The sequence below is a fragment of the Amphiprion ocellaris genome, chromosome 13 (genome assembly GCF_022539595.1).
Source record: "Amphiprion ocellaris isolate individual 3 ecotype Okinawa chromosome 13, ASM2253959v1, whole genome shotgun sequence".
Lineage (NCBI taxonomy): Eukaryota > Metazoa > Chordata > Actinopteri > Pomacentridae > Amphiprion > Amphiprion ocellaris.
This window is the reverse complement of record NC_072778.1, coordinates 29,654,056-29,671,691: the sequence shown is the minus strand read 5'-3', so window position 1 is coordinate 29,671,691 and position 17,636 is coordinate 29,654,056. Positions and strand designations below refer to the sequence as shown.

General features: G+C 38.3%; 1 protein-coding gene across 3 annotated transcripts in view; it reads right to left on the bottom strand.

The window, feature by feature from the left end:
* si:zfos-2326c3.2 (misshapen-like kinase 1) overlaps nt 1-17,636 on the bottom strand; it is a 75,225-nt gene that overhangs the window by 54,642 nt on the left and 2,947 nt on the right. For all 3 annotated transcript variants that reach the window (XM_023267061.3, XM_023267069.3, XM_023267078.3), the window contains exons 3-5: nt 6,923-6,979; nt 1,589-1,714; nt 1,275-1,385 (exon numbers count right to left, since the gene is read on the bottom strand). In XM_023267061.3, coding sequence (XP_023122829.2) covers nt 1,275-1,385; nt 1,589-1,714; nt 6,923-6,979 — 294 coding nt within the window. The remainder of the gene's footprint in view (nt 1-1,274; nt 1,386-1,588; nt 1,715-6,922; nt 6,980-17,636) is intronic.

Below are 17,636 nucleotides of genomic sequence, written 5' to 3'. Positions count from 1 at the left end.
GATTATTCCCTGTGAGTCTCACTGGGACAACATGAGAGAGAATAACTGCCTGAACACAAAGAATAATCAGTCAGTTTGGCTTCTTCTCTACTCGCAAAGTAGCATTATGTTTCTTTTACAACAGCAGTAAATCATTCAGCCTTCAGTTTGCATCTTAAATCCAATTGCAACCTTTGTTTGGGCGAACATTAAAAAAGGCCTTTACCAAAACTTGTGATTCTTGTTGTACCTTACTGTTACATTATTATGTATTTGTGAATGCACAGTTAGTTTAGGATAGAGGGTTCAAATGCGAGATCACATAAGCAATGAAACAAAAGTGACACATGCATAAACATTTACACTACAGATTTGCACAGTGACACAGTGACAGTTATGTCATTTTTATTTTCTGTATAGGATATATTAGGTGTCCTGTATCTGAAGAACTGGCCCAGTTTGGACGTTAACTCTTCCAGTTAAATCATTATTAATTCAATAAAAAACACCAGTTTCTTTAATGGAAAGCCAAAGAAACAAGCTAGACACGAGCATTATCAATATATGCCATGAAACTATTATTCTTTAAAATACAAAGGGAATAGACAACGTGAATAAACATACAGTAACGTTCTTCATATTACACAGCTCTGCAGTGTTTAAACAGGACACAACTAAAGAAATGTTTATCTCAAAGCGCTGAACTCCTAATATTTGTATAACAGTAACGGGTGGTAATGTGCATGAAATGTGGATGCAAACTTGGCTCACAGTAAGCAGTTCTGTAACAAAGATCCAACCACAGATAAATACCGTGTAGTAGAGTGATATTGTCAAGTGAAAACTAAAGACTACACTTTGAAGAACCTCCAAAAAACATTCAGCAGCTTAAATCAATTCAGTCTGCGCTTCTGGGTCAACTACGTCAACTACTGGATAGATTGACATAAAATGTCCTTTATAATCACCCGAGGACCAACTATAATAACCACATCTCCTAGTAATTATGCTTACATAATAGAGCTCAACTAATAAAGAATTTCTTTGAGGATGTCGATGTCAATTTTAGGGAGTAAAAAATCATGATATTGATATTTGTGCAGCCTTTCAGAAGAAATGCATTCACTTCCTCTGACTTCTAGAGAATTTCAAGAGAAGGACTGAATGTCTTCAGAAGCACCAGAGTTTAGACAGAAAGATGAATATATAAATGTCAGTTATTATTAGTTATAGCTACATGTTGTGTATGACTGAAGTGCTTATGCATATGCATTTTTTTTCCCCGTTGATCTTACCCTGAGCACCTCTCGGCAGATGTAAGCAATCCAGTCTTCTTTCAAACAATTTCCCTTGGTCTTCTTGACTAAATCTGTCACAGAGCCAGCTCCACAGTACTCCATCACTAACTAGATGAGCAACAAGAGAGAGATGTCCATTAGACATGCCTTAAAATAACTATAAATCTTACTGTCTTATGGTCTCAAAATCAAAAGCATAAACCATACAGGAGGATACCCAAAGGGGAGCATTTACTTGTTAAAAAATGACTAATTTGTTTGCTTATCAATCAATAGCAGTAACCAATAAAAGAGCTGAGTATTTTACAAACCCAGAGTTGGTGGTCCTGTCCAGCAGGGCCTTTCTTAATAAAGGCGCCATAATATGTAGCAATGTTTCTGTGGTGAGAATAACTTTTCAACATGTTGATCTCGAGCTTTATCTCCTCTTCTTCCTCCTAAACATAAGAGCAGACACAGATTGAGTCAAACTACATGCAAATGGTTAAAATCTTAATGCGATTAAACAGGCATTTCATGTAATCCTTGAATGGCAACACATGGCAGAGGGATGTGATGTTTCAAAGTTGGAATAACTTTTCTGCTTTATTTTTCTCAGAGCAGCTTAGATGTAAGGGAGGCTACTATAAAAGTGTCAACCTTCTGCTTCAGAATCTTGTTTGTACACTGAGGTTTATCTAAAAAAGGTGTAAAGGTGGCACTTTGCAAAACTTATTTTGTATTACTGGAGTCCATACAACACAAACACATCCAGACAGATAGCGTCTCCAATCAGACTGCCACGTAACCTCCAGACAACCCTTCACCCAGCTACTGGGCCTTAATTCAACAACTCACATCTTTCAACAAAACAACTAAGGTTGGTCGATGTTATGACACGCAAGGACAAAAAGCAGGAGCAGAGGAAACACTGCGGCGCTTTCTGTTTTCTCACTATAAATCCCGGAAATGACTTGTGACTTGTCCAATTCATTGAACCCCTAAATCTACTGTGGCCTGGAGGAGAGCAGGGGAGAAGAGGAGAGGTGGAGGAAAGAGAGTGGAGCTGGAGAAGCTGGATGTGGTTGTTAATCAGAAGAGAGGAAACAACGGAGAGCTTCTCCCAGTCAGTGCCCTCCTTTAAATCTCCACAGGACAGGATGGGAGAAAATGACAAGGCAGAGGTTGAACTTTCACCTCCATCTGAAACACAAAGCCTCCTGCCAGTGACTGCAGTCTGTGTGAGAAGGCAGATAATAGCCAAGCATTTCCTGCTAAAGAGTTTGTCTGAAACAAAGAAGACCCAGAGTCCACTCAACAGCAAAGAAACAAGAAGCGTAGAGAAATGTTTCAAGGCAAACCAATTTGGGATGAAATTTACTCTGACATATAAACTGCAGAAAAACTGCTTAACCCACACTTGCATTGGATTAATTTCCTAAGGCTGCCTCTAACTAGATTTCACATTAATTAATCTGCTTAATAGTCCTTCAATCAATCATCATTTGGTGCAAAAAATATGAAAAATGGCCATCACAAATTTCTATAACATTGTCTCATAAGAGTCCAAAACCAAAAGAGACGTAGCTGTCTGTCACGTGAAGGAAATCCTACCAAATGAGAAACTGGACAATGTTTGGAAACACTAGAAGTCTACAGCAGAGCAAGCAGCCCTGTGAAGCTGTATTTAGTTAAGCCTTGATTATACTCCCTTGCACACACTACAGTCACAGATGCAATTTACACTACCTTTCTAGTTCATGAGAGTCCACTTGGAAGAGCATGTGCACCATTGCCTTTGCCCTAGATCATCCTCTGATGACCACAAATGTCTACAAACTTTCAGTAGCTGATGAGATATTTCACTATACACCAAATCGGTGGATCACTCTACAAACACTGCATTCTCTGAAGACATGCATGTAAAAATATGTAAAAATGACTTAATTACACCACTTAATTTTACATTGATTAATCACATGATTAATCAACTGCCAGGGTCTTTATTTACTTCTTTACCTGTATTTAAAGCAGACTTGCATTAGTGGCAGACCTTTGACTCTAAATCCCTTTATTAAATCAGTTAAATTGTTAATATTTAAGTATGAAGGTTCATTTTAATCCACTACTATTTGTTTTGTTAAAGTTACTCAGTTGCGCTTTTAACACTGCACTGAGGACAGATTCAGACATTAAAAAAACAGGGATGCTTTTTGTAACAAAGAGGAAATCATGTGTCTATATAAATGTTTTTGCTGACAAGGGATGCTGATCTATCCAGCAATCTTTTGCGCTTATGATATTGCAGCTAATCGAACAAAAAGATAAATAAAACACAAAATGGGAAACTGAGGTCTAAACTCACTGGAACAAGAACAGAAAAAAAATCAGTATCTCAGGACATGCATAACATTGGAGCTCAGTTCCAAATCTTTGCAAATGAAACCACAGATGGTACGTAAAAAGGTACATGAAGCAATGCAGGTCTGAAAACAAAGTACCTTAAGCCTGCTTTGTAATAATGTCCAGAAGGAGGCAACACCTCTGGAAGCAAAAGGAAGTCTGACTGTATAAAAGTATGTAAGAGAAGGACCCTACTTCGCACTTGATTTACTGCCTTAGTAAAATTTTTCACAAGGAGTTTATGGTTTCAATAGCTAGTTTTAAGTCTCCTTGAATACAGTGGGATGTTCATTTTGTAAATTAAGGTCCCATTTAGAGTAAAACAGTCAATAAAGCAGGGTATGATTTATGCCATGGTTGCTTCACTCTTTTTTTGTATACATTCTGTGTTACAAACCAAGAACTTCCCTGACACACCAGTTTGAATGCTGCAATGAGTGGGACAGCCATTTCAAATTAAAAGTCCTGGCATTTTAGTGAGCATAATTTCTTGACAAGGCTTTTGTTGTGAAACATGACCACGCGTGCTGGCCACTGTCAGACATCAGACTATCCAGTTTTTATTTGAGGAAATATGGTTTGTTTGTTTTCAGAGCTATATTTTACATAAAATGTGTAAAGTCAAGTTAGTCTATTTAAAGAGCACATTTAAAAACAACAGACTGAGGTCAAACACTGCTTTATTTTGCTTCACAACCTGCAGCAACGTTCTATTCGTAGCCCATGTTAAACTAATTATTCTTGCACTGTTACTCTACATCCATCATGCAATATTAAGTATTGAGACTTTGTCTCCACATGCTGCTGTAACACCGCAAGGCAAAACATCCCCATATTTAGACCCAAACTAAGTGTTAAAGGAGGCGTCTTTAATCCATCTCCAGACTGTAAGCATAACACAACCACTGATATTCAAAATACAGCTTCAGGGAGATTCTTTTTTAACATTAAATTGATTTCCAGTACAATAAGTTATTAATATTTTATATTGGCAAAATGATCCAACATTGTAGCTTAAAAACAGTAAAGTGAGCAAAGTTTAATATCACGAAAATTCACCTGAAATCTAATAAAAAAACTACTTCTGGGTCAAAACAAGAATTATTGGTGCAACTCTGAGAACTGTAGAGTTCTTCTTGTAATTTAATTTTGTTGGGCTGGCTGTATATTAAAGTAGATTCCTGTTTGATCCTTGCTGCATGCGTGTCTTTTGAGGAGAGGTTGTCAAATGAATTGTAATAGTTCCAATATTTCAATGGCCTGAATTAGGGGAGGGAGAATTGAATTGGGAAAGTAGAGAGAAGAAGTGCACCACAAAGCCAGACATTTAGTCTAATAAAGAGTTTTTAAACCTTTTCACTACTGCAAAGATCTAAAAATGCTGCAATATTTTTGTAATTGTTTCCAAGGCAAACTGTTTAAAGGAAATACATCAGCCCAATTATATTTTGCATTCTATCTTTTATAGGGATAATGTTACCTCTCAGAGAATGGCTGCAATAAAAGAGAATTTGAACAAGGGAGGAAGACTTCTAAATATCTTATAAACATTTCTTGGTGCCTTAAAACTAAGTGACTAATTATACCCATTTCTGTATAGATCATGACCACTTTTTAACACTGCTTCTCTCTCTCTACTTAATTTGAATATTTATGGATGCACTGATTCCCTTTCTCTTTGTTTCTCTAGATGTTCTAAACCTGTAAAGCTGGCTGTCTTCAACCTTAATTTCAAAGAGAAATAAACACCATTGTCAAGTCCCTGAACACGCTGCATTATATGAGCCTGCACAGTTATAGAACAACAATGATTGTCTTGTGAAAGATTTTATAATTGCTGGAAATCCATCTGTGTCTTGTCTATTTTGTAATAATCATTCACTACTTTAACATGCAACATGATACTTTTTTGGGTGATCCATGAGTGTTTAAATTCAGACTAGAAGCTTTGGACATTTCAAAGACTCAAGGCTTATGGGAAATTCCCGTAATTGAGTCAATTTTGAGCAAATTTTTGTTTATGAGCAAACTTCCTCATAGAAAGAAAAAATAGGTCATTCAGCTGCACTATTATCATGTGTAGATCATATGGAAAAAGCTTATCATGTTGAATTTCCATAATCGGTTTTCAAGGCATAGAACACTCAAATCTAAACTAATAGCAGCTTATCAAACTGTACAAATAACTAACAGCCTAGTATATGTTTGACTTTCTAAGCACTGAAAACATGGTCAATATGTAATGCTAATCTAGCTACGACTTCACCAACAGTAAAATAAAAATTTACCAACAGCTGCCATGGAGCTCAGGACTCAAACTGAGGACAGCCATTATCTAACAAATGCTTTAGATGCTGCTTAGAAACTGTAAATCGGCATGTGACAGCTCACTTATCTGAGCAAAAGAAGAGAACACAATTGTTGGATCTTGCTCCATCCTGTCTCCATGTCAGAGAGAATTTACAAGGATAAGTAATTAGTAAATTACTGTTGTTGTGCTGTGCATAAATGCACCCAATTCTCTCATTTTGAAGACCCTCGTATGGATCCTACTTGCTGTTTCATGCTGTAGGGACTTAATAACCATCAAGCAACAAAAGCTGCAGCCCCTGTTAACATTTGGTCAAAACCCATTACAGATTCCGCCCTACAATTTGACATCTACTACAAGCTGGAATGTCTTTACAGCTTCATTGTGATGTAGACAAAAGGAACAAGAAAGGCATTGTAGGATTTGGGGACACAAACCATGTCTTTTGTATCATTTTTGGATCAATAATTGTGCTGAAATGTGTAAAAATTCTCCCTACAAGTCAGAAGTCCATGCTTCAGTCTGTTCTGAATGCTCCATTTGCAACGTTACCTCCACTTCCCCAGATCATCCATGCATTTCTGCAAACAGCTGCTTGTTCTGTAGCCTTGCTGCTTACGTCGTTGCTCAGGCTGTTTAATGGGATGTTGCTGTTGCCTACTTACATATTTTGGAACATTCAGGATGTATTTGAGAAGCCAATATTTGAGTAAAGACAAATAGAAAGTGCCATATATGGGGCCACTGCAACTTAAATGAGAGGTATTTTGAGCTGTAAAACAAATAGTATGTCAGAGGAGGATGAATAAAAGTATGAATCCGAAAACGTTCATGAGCTCTCCTCTTTAATATTCACAAAAGATGGGTGACAGAACAGGAATGGATGAAGTAAGAATATGGACAAAGTGAAAGGGAGAGTGTGTGTGCGTGATTTAATGCGATGCACTTTTACCTCTGTGACCTCCATGACTTTAATAGCTGCCAGTTGACCTGTCTTGACATGACGACCCTGGAGGCAAACATAAAGAGCAAGTTCAGGTCATGACAGATTTTAAAGAACAAGCAGCCCACTCCAAACAAATCATGTCCACACTGATCCACGGACATATTTTTAAAGATTTGGACACAAAGAAAACAAATGCAAAGCAAAGTGAATTGAGTGGATGGTGAGAAAAATAAGCTGTCAAGCTGCAGTCAAAGCTGGATGAACTAGACTGTGAAAAAAACTCCCCTTGCCATTTCCACATATAAAAATTAAATATCTTAAAATGTGATGCTATCAATTTAGCAGGATTATTTCATGTGCAGGACAGAATTACATTCATGGGTGCTCAAGAAAACAGGATTGATGCAGTGACAAAAAAAGCGCAACTGTACAATAAAGAAAGATGGGCGGCAATTTAATATAATTAAATTAGGCACTAAGTATTGCATGATTACATCCCCAGATTAAAACAACTGGTCCACAGTGAAATGTATAAGCAGCCCAAAAATCCCAACGAGTATTCTCCCTTACAACACATACGGACAGATACATTAGAAAATCTTCTGAGTGAATACTTGTATTGTGATATAGTTTTCAATACTTGAGAACAGGGCTGTGTCTAACTAATTTCATTTTCTTATAAGAAGCACAGTCAGAAAGAACAAGACATGACGCAAGATGAGAGAAAGAGAAAGAGCGAGGGAGGGAGTCAGCCAGCAAAGAGGACTGGAGCTGTAAAGTGCAGTCAGGTGAAAAAGGGAAAATTGAAAACCTTGTCATGAGTCAGAAAGCTGACAAGATACTAGAGTAGCTACTCTATAAGCCTTTAAGCTGTGATGTATGACAGAGCTCTGAGCGTGTGTGTGTGTGTGTGCGTGCATGACAAATCCAACTACACTCAATCAGTCAGCTAATATTCAGGTACAGACACAGAGATGCAGAGAAAAACTGTACAACTAAGATGAATGGAGAGCTTGAGAATAACACTTCATTTTAAATATGTAGCTATTTATGTTTTCTTTTCTCTGCAACAAAGCCTTACAAACACTCAACTTCTTTCCAGGAATAATTTCTCCATTGTATAGCTGGCCATGGAGGACAGCAGGGTGTTGAAACCTGTGTGTCTAAATCAACTGTTTCCACATCAGAGAAGACCTCAGGAGTTTACAAGAATTAGACTCAAGACATTAGTCATACACCCAGCTGTGTGTGTGCTAATACTATTTTATTGTTGGATCTCATAGTACTGTATGCTACATTCACAAGTATTCAATTTCCCTGTGATCATAACACCAGGGAAATGAATTAAACTGAACTTCTTTTCCTCAACATGCGCTGATTTAACATGTATTACATCATTTATTGCAAATACCATCCATTTGTGATGCTCTGGCTTGCAACCCAGACTTGCTTTTGCTTATGACTCAAGAGAAAAAGATTTAAACATAGGAAATGTCTGGATATCTTGGCAGAACGCAGTAAATACCAAATGGGAAGTTTACAGAATATTAAATATTACAGTACACAGATTTTATCATATATAATTTGTGCTTAAAGTGCAGAAGGAAGTGAGAAACATCCGGTGCTAAAAACTACAAAAGTACTGGTACCGGTAATTCAGCCATACATGTTTGAACCAGAAACCGAATCAGAGGAAGAACAAGCCTCACTCTGCAACGTGACAGGATTGGTTCCTAGTGTTTGTTTCATATGAAACCCCAGAAGTCTGAATCTGTGTTTTTTGTCATCAGGATACTACGAGTTTCAAGGTGGAAACATTCAGGCATTGCATTGACTGCCTACATCGCCCACAACATGTCATCTGTCATATGAAAACACAGTATGGATGCAGTAACAAAGTAAAAAAATGGATTTGCACCTGAAGAGGTCTTTGAATCGTGAAACTTAATCCATATGGAGCTATTTAAAACAAGCATGGTAATTCAGTACCATTACATTTTGTCCAAATCACGATGCTGTACAGTAGCTATTAAAGCAGAAATAGGCAGAATTTTTTGGTATAATTGGGCAAAAATTCCACAATAACATTTCAGCATATTGAAATTACCATAGTTTTAATAAGAGCTTTTAGCAAACAATTTGCTTGCTAGGAAGAATATCTATCTTTGAAGAAAGGTAGCTAATACTTGCTAATATTTGTTTCTGCTTATTCTTTAAAAGACCTGAAACATCCAGTAGCGAGTGAGAGACAGCAGCACAAAAAGATTGTGAATAGTAGGAATTCACTGTAAAATCCTGCAGAAAACCCTGAAATCAATTCATGGTATGGGAGTGTTGGGGGGGTTGATTGGGCTCCTGCATCATTTGAATCACTGTATTAGTAAAGAGTGTTCTCCTCTTAAATCCAACTATTAACAAACATTTAAATGTTTCAGACCTTATGCTGAAAAGACTAAAAAATGTTGCCTGGACAGCAGCCATTAAACTCGCTGTCAGATAACTAATTAGCTGATATTCTTCTCGTATAAATCACACTTGGATATTGGATGTGAGCTGTGCTCTGTGAGGCTCGCTGACCCCTCTTCATTCCAGCCTTGATTCTGTCCCCAAGTAAAGGACACTGTCTCCATAATTGCAAAGTATTGTGGCACACAAGCAGCCACCGGCCTGACTGTGATAAATAAGGAAATGGCCTTCCTGTCCCCTCAGACTCAATGGTGTCTGCTTGCTGCCACCACAACTAACAAATGTGAAATGTTCTACTCTCAAGTGAGCTACTTATTAACAATATGCAGCACTGGTGCACTCACACACACACACACACACACACTGAAAGGGCTCTCTACTCTCCACCAGCATTAATTGGAGAAAGCCTGTGCACTTTCTGACCATGGAGTCCAATGAATCACACACATGCACACACAAACACATGCACACACAAACACACACACACACACACACACACGCACACACACACGCGCACACACACAAACACACACACACTACGATGCAAAGTGATAGGAATCAAACCTAAATAAATTCAGATACAAATGCCTGATACGTTGCTGTCACTCGCTCTCTGATATGCAAACTCACACATACACTGTGCCAGAACACGGGAATGCTACAAATACCGTGTCAGTGAAAAGGTCACTATAATATATTCATGCATATGCTAATTAGATACAGGAGAGACATTTATAATGCAGGCAGCACAGGGGACAAATGAGAGAAGCGCTCTTACTGCATCTGTCTCTAACTTCCTGTCTCACCCCTCTCTCTGTGTAAATCTGTGTCTCACCCTCATCTCCCTCTGCTGTCTCTTTGTACGAGTCCCCTACAGAATAGTCTGTTGGTTACATATGTGTACTTTATGCTTGGGTGGACTGCATCAGTGCTGGACTCTCCAGTACAAAGTGAATGTTGCTATTTAAAGGCCGCATACTTGTACCTGTGTGTGTGTGTACCTCTATGGTTGTGAGGACAAATGGTGTTAAAACATTGCTGTAAGGACATTTTTCACTTTCAAAGTAATGCTCACAATCCTGCGAGTAGACTTGTTTCATGTTTTCTTGTTTTTAATTCAGGTTAGTAGTACTAGATATAGGTCAGGGTTGGCACTTAGTTGCAATGGTTAAAGTCCATCTCCAGTAAGTGATTAAACCTCGAAAAGCTCATCTCTGTGAACCGAAGTTAGATATTTAGAAAATTTTGCAAAATAATCTTATCCCGCCTCAAAATAGCTAAGATGTAACTCTACCCCACAAGGTCCATGGCTTTCTCTCCATGCTCACTGCAGCTCAAGCACACTAGCTCATCCATGACTCTAGTCAAACACTGTAAAACTACTCTGTGCTACACAGTGGCTAGTTGCTGTATTGGAGCAATTCAGTCATGCATGTTCGAAATGGAAATTGGAAATTTTGAATGTCTGAATTAGTGTTTTTGTTTCTTGAGAAGGTAGAAATGCACAACCATGGCTTCAACTGCTTATTTTTGCTCTTCTGTCATATAAAAAACACATTATATGGATATGTTGACAAAATGAAAAACTGACATCTGACTTTTTTTTTCAAATTTTTTATTCTTTGTGACATTTTTTCTATTGTTTTTAAAGATCATTCCTGTATAATGTATTCTTGTTATTGCACAGCCTTGATAACAGTCAGTTTGCATTTTACTGCCCATACTGCATGAACATGTCTCAAATAAAAATCCTTGAATCATGAAATCTTGAGTAGAATAAGTGGCTAAGGAGGAGATTATGTCATTGAGTGTCCCCAAAAAATATAAACTTATAAAGTATAAAAGGTAAAAAGTAGAAACCAGTGTGTACTTAAATTACTTTTGTTGGGGACATAAATATGTTTATACTTTACACTTTCACATTGTGGGGATCAGAACCCCTTTGGCGACAAAAAGCCAGTCCCTACAATTAAATCAATCTTAGTTCCAGGCTAGACTGAAGCTGGTTTAAGCTTAGGCTAGAGTAGGTTAGTAAAGTTTAGACATGGAGTGGTTATCTTTAGGGCTAGGATAACTTTCCAGTAAATGTAGGTCAATGAAATGTCTTCTAAAGTGATGGAAACACAACTGACTGTGTGCCCTTTTTTGACTGGAGCAACAGTCTATTCACATGGAACCTTCACTAGCTGGCACTATAGAGTCGATGCTTTCCATTATACTGAGTATAATACTGCAAAAAGCTCAACTATAACTTATTCATCGCGCTGTTCTAAGAGCAGAACTGAGAAATTGAAGTGACTCCCACTGTGCTCTGTGCATGTTATGTGTGAATGTGAGTACTAAGGGTCAACTGATTATCAGCCTCTCCGATCCTAGATAAGATGGGTGAGAATTTTCTGGGGGTTCCTCACAATAACCCATAACACAAATACATTTACTGCTTTATAGTTGACACAAAAATACTATTTAGCGCAACTTGGAATAAGGACTCCTCAGTGAAAATGCATGTTCATGTCACGCATTTATAGAAAACTACTCTAGTATAAAGTCCTAAAGTCTGTGACTGCAGGTAGCTTGTATGAAAAATACCCCACATGGTAGCATTACAATAAATGTATATTTTCACAAGAAGCCTGCGCTATAAACGTGGGATGTTGAGGTAGACAGACAAAGGCAGTGATCAGGCAGGGAAGCTGCATTATGGGACTGTAGGATTCAGCAATGTTGAAGCTCTCAGGGACTGAAAGTCTGAGTATGTCAAACTCTATCACATTGACTACTACAATTCTTTCTTTGTTTTTTTAAAATCTGAATTTTGCCATTCCTCAAGCTGTAATGACATACAGTACTAAACCACTAGTGTATTCATAATAGTTTTGGCATTTATAAAGTACAGTGAGGAGAACAGTTCTTTCTATGCATGTTCAAGCCATTAGACTTCCCGTATTCTCTCTGCTCGACTGCCCACACGGGTAATCAGCGCAAACCATACAGTTCTAAGCCTCATGAGGGGATGCTTTCCTCTTCTCTCGCTAGTTTTCATCTGTCTCCCTTTTGTTTTTCCTTCCTCCCCTCCTCTCTTGCACCTCTGCCTTCCTTCCTTTGTCGTCTCACTTTCCTCTCTCTCCTTCCTCTCCTTTTTTTCTGTCTCTCTTCCATTCTCTATCTGATTCAACTAAAACAAGCATTAACAGTGTATCTGTAGACTAAGATAGAGGATGATTCTTCCCTCTGCGTCTCAGCTCAAACCTCCAGTCACCAATGCTTTGAAATGACCTTTATTTTAAATTTCAAATAATGTGTAATAGTGTGTTAAAACAATGCTTTACACAACTGAGCTGTCCAGTTTTAAATATGAAAAAGAAACCAATAACTTTACTATAAACAGACTGTATTGTTGATCTTTTGTTGAATAAATTCTTCCATCAGTTTTTGCTGTGCAGCAGCAGGAAGTGTCGAATTGTGGTTAGTCTGGTTGCACCAGACACTAGTAGGTTGGTCTTAACCCACATTTGGACATATTTTTACATTTTGGTCAGCAGATTCACACATTAGTAAGATAAGAGTGACGATATGTGGATAACAGAACAGGAAGCCATGCCTCTGAGAGCAGAAAGATTTGAGGAAGTGTAAGTGATTCACTCTGGGAATGGCTTTGCAACCAGCTGTTTTCTAGTTTCAACATAGTGTCACCAGAGATACTGAAGTGAAACTAAGGAGCGCATGGCCACTGGTTTAACCTTTGACAGTTATGATGAAAATGTTCCTGAGAGGTTAACAAATAAATGCTAAAGGTATGCTCTGATACACTTGATTCCCTCCATTGGTATGGTTTAACTACGCAGGTCAGACAAACCAAAATATTCTAAATAGTCAAAGTAACATAGTAGTGGCATATTTACATACTGTAAATTACATAGTACTACTTTAGACTTTAAGCTACAGTGGTCACTCTTTAGTCAGTGTTACTAAAGGAAGAACTGTGTTGCATCAGCAGTGATCAGAGGTTTAAGGCTTTGGAGCAGTTTGACATTTTCACACTGCAACACACACAGACACACACACACACACACACACACACACACACAGATGACTATAGCAGTGGCTTGCAGCGAAGGGAAGTTCCTTTTGCAAACAGGGAAACGCCCTGTGTGTCTCTGTGTGTGTGTGTGTGTGTGTGTGTGTGTGTGTGTGTGTGTGTGTGTGTGTGTGTGTGTGTGTGTGTGTGTGTGTGTGGTGTGTATATAGCGAGTGAGAGAAGCATGCACGGTGCACCAATGCTGTCCAATACTCAATCTTTGTTTATTTAAAAGCTTAAATTACTACCATGTGCAACCTACTGTACTAGGAAAGTTATTGAAATACTTTGAAATTCAAAATTTTCAACTGTAGAGTGTTATTGGAGGGCATAAGACTTTTTTACTTTTGTGACATTTTTCAAAATGTTTAATTTTCAAGTTGAAATTCAAGGTCAATGAAGTTACCATATATGGTTCCTTGCTCATTGGTGGTAAAAAACAAAACAAAAAAACAAAAAACAAACAAACTAAACATTTCAAGAAATGTATATATCACCACTTAGCACAACTACTCAACCGTAAAATGTGTGAGTTTCGTCAACTAACCATGGTTAGTTTTGACATTTTGATCGCAAATATGGAAGAGGATTGAGCCACAAGTCCATCTTTTTCCAACTTCGGAGAAAAGAGAAAGTTTGATAGGTTCCAGGCCTCTGCTGATTGGTCAAACACCACAATGTAGTGTGCTGTAACGTACAGTGATCTTTGCTGATTGGCTGGGTGAAAATCACATGGTTCTCGACCTCACTGAGACACGGGAGCAACGTCGTACTTAATGTGTGCGGATGTTACCAAATATGATCACTTGCCCAATGAAGGGCTACGGAACTTTTTGCTTTGTCACTGGAAAAAAAAAATCGATTTTCTTGCATAATATTTTGAGGTCAATTTCCATAACCTTAAAACAGCACAAACTATTGTAAAAAAAATCATCAAAACATGCAAAAACATGTAAGGAATTACTGCTGTTTTCCTAAGAAGCTAAGACCTTCGACAGTCAGGGTTAGATATTTCTGTCCATGACACCGCTGAGGGCATACTAATAGCATGTGACTACTACTGCACATAATACATCGTTTAATGTTTGTACGGATGTGCCTGGCCTGGGTCACTTGGATTCTACTCCTGGGTGAATGTGAAAAGCGGTTGGATGTGCCTTATCAGTCATTAATGAATAAAGCTTACTTATTAAACGTGAAGGGTTTGACATGTTTACGTGGATATGAGTGACTGAGTTTGTCTTCTTGACACCAAACCACTTCTCTTTTTGATTGCAGGTACTTTACCTACATAAACACTGCAGGAACCTGGATCCAGAGTTTCAGCTATTGTTCTCAAAAGTCTCCCTGCTACTACAGCGCTGCTTTCCAGCATGCCAAAAACTATACGGGTGGAGTTTGCAGTCGTGAATGTTGCAGTTGGGTCAAACACAAGTTATTTTACATAGTCTAACAGTGACTTCACTGTTGTCTAGATTCGTGCAAAGATTCTGTCTAAATCGATCCCACTGGCTTATTAATGAGTTATCACCCTAACTTCTCAATTTACCACAGTTCTTATGATGTGGTGGAAAACAAAAGCAAGAGCCCTGAAGATTCCTTGAGTTCCTGAGTGGTTCCTGACTCCTCGGTTCCTGGGGCCATTTGGATGAAAAGGCCTGATTGTCTCCAGCCCTCTCTGCGCTACATCTCTTCTAATTGTGTCTGTGGTAGCATGCCAGAGAAGCCTGTCTGCTGACCAGGAGGCTGTTCCACCGAATTAAAATCAAAATGAGGTTAATGGGGCTCACTTTCCAGTGTCTGTTCCCACTGACACTGAGGTTTGATTGACATGATATCAGACTACTAACTGACAATTAGTGGATCGAAAAAAAATCTGCTCACATTGGTGCACAACATGAGTCATGGTGAAATTTAGCTACAATCAACTCCTGATGTTCAGACACCAGTCAACTGTAAGGCTTCAATTTAGAGCAGAACTAATTGGCAACATAACCTGAGTTGCACTACAAATCATTTCACCAAACAACACACAGTGGATCACTGTGGTTTACAGAGGGGACTAGAGCAAACTGCACATTACTTTGCACATATAAACACTGTCATGGTGACTCCTGCTCCACCTCCCTGTTCTGCCTCTTCGTCTTCAAACTCCCTCATTCTTGGCAGCATGTGTTCTTGAATTTTCCACATCCTGTCATGGCTAACCCACTGTCTGTCCTCACTTAGTCTTCCTCCCATCAGTTTGTTCATTTTGAATAAACAGAAGAGCTTCTCACTACATATGTGCAGTTCTAGACATTTCTTCCACCTCCATTTCCATTCCTGTGTACTTGAACCTGTTGTTTGTGGCTCTGCAGCTTCTTGTTCTATAGTTTACACAGCTCAACATGATCCCGTTTCATCTGATTTGTTTGCCTGACTTGACTGACCTTATCAAACGCTGCTAGTTTTGATATATAAAGCTGTTAACTGACTTTACTGACGGATTTTAACTGCCTTTCACAGAAGGAGCCATTTCTCAGATTTGACATTTGAGTCATTTATTCTGCTGCCAGCCTTTGAACAAATTAATTGATAAACTACAAACATAGTTCACAAAGTTAGCTGTAACTGCAAAACTGGGTGTTTGGATGTAGTAGCATCTTTAAACAAATGCATTCTATAGCACAAAAAAGTATCTCAGCATCTCTAAAAATGGGAAAATTCCTTCAACGCTGGGCATTACCACATTGTGATTCGACAATATAAATACAAGAGATTTCTGCATGTTCTCTCTTTGCCTGCATGGGTTTTTCAGTTTCCTCCTACACTCTAAAGACATGCGTGCCAGGTTAATTGGGGATTCTAAACTGGCTGCAGGTGTGAGTGTGAATGTTCATGCTTGACTGTCTCTTTGTGTTGGCTCTGTGATGTACTGGTGGCATGTGTGTGTGTCACCTCTCCCCCGTGTCAGCTGGGACACACTTCAACTCCCACAACCCTTGGATGAAGCCGGTACACCTATTGGATGCATGGACATTTGTCTCAGAGTGTCATGTCTTTGATTACCCAAGCACAGTAGAGCTGAATTTAGAGATGAACAACCAGTCAATTAATCATTCAACTGGTCGATGAAGAAGACGAAAAGATGACTTTGGAGTACTTTTTCAAGTGCAAATTGTGAAAAATGCATACAGTGGTGGAAAATAAGTTTTCGGACACCCAAAAATCTTTTTTTGTTGTTTCAAAAGGTGTGTCTGCATTAGACAGACACAAACACAAATGCTATTTTTTTTTGTTTATTGTTTACAAGAAAAACTAACAAAACCAAATTCTTGACAGTTTCAATATGTCAGTTCTCAACATTGTCTGTATCAAAGTCAACAAATAACAGAGAATGTGTTCAAAACTGAACAAAAATAAATAAAGCATCATCAAATTAATATTTAGCATACCTACCATTAGCACGCAGTAGAGCTGATTATGGCTGCCATGTTCCCCACGAGCCTTTCACACTGGTGAGAGGTAATCTTGTCCCATTCTTCTTGAATTACTGCTTTTAATTCTTCTAAATTAATTAACTGAACTAATAAGTTTTCAATGGCTTTTTTAGAATTTGTTTAGTATTTTGGCTGTGACTGTACTAAAAGAAATTGCACTTGAAGAGTGATTCTTAATGCAATATTTCACAAATGCATAGGGTGTCCACCACTGTATGTCACATATCATGTAATCTACATTAATATCTTTGGGTTTGGTCAAACAAAAAGGAGACACAAGGAGATTATTTGCAGACCCAGTGCATCCATTTTCTAACATTCTGGTCTGCTTAGTCCATGTCTGGATAAACACAAGTGTGCTGTACATATATAAAGAAGCAATTAATTAAAAAGCCACTATAAGTTTGTGGTATATTATGGAAATGCTCAGAAAAAAAGTGTTCCTCTGTTGCACTGTTTAGTCTGTGTCAGTCATTTTACATTACTGCACACTTAAAATGCAATGTATTAACACATAAACAGAGGAAAATCCTCAGTGCTTTGTCAGCATCTCCTGCACTCACGTCAATCCACAAGTCAATGTTTTTGTAAGGGGCTGTATGTGCGAGTGTGTGTGTGTGTGTGTGTGTGTGTGTGTGTGTGTGTGTAGAACAAACCACTGTTCTATAGGTCCTGTTCCTGTCCTGGTTTCCAA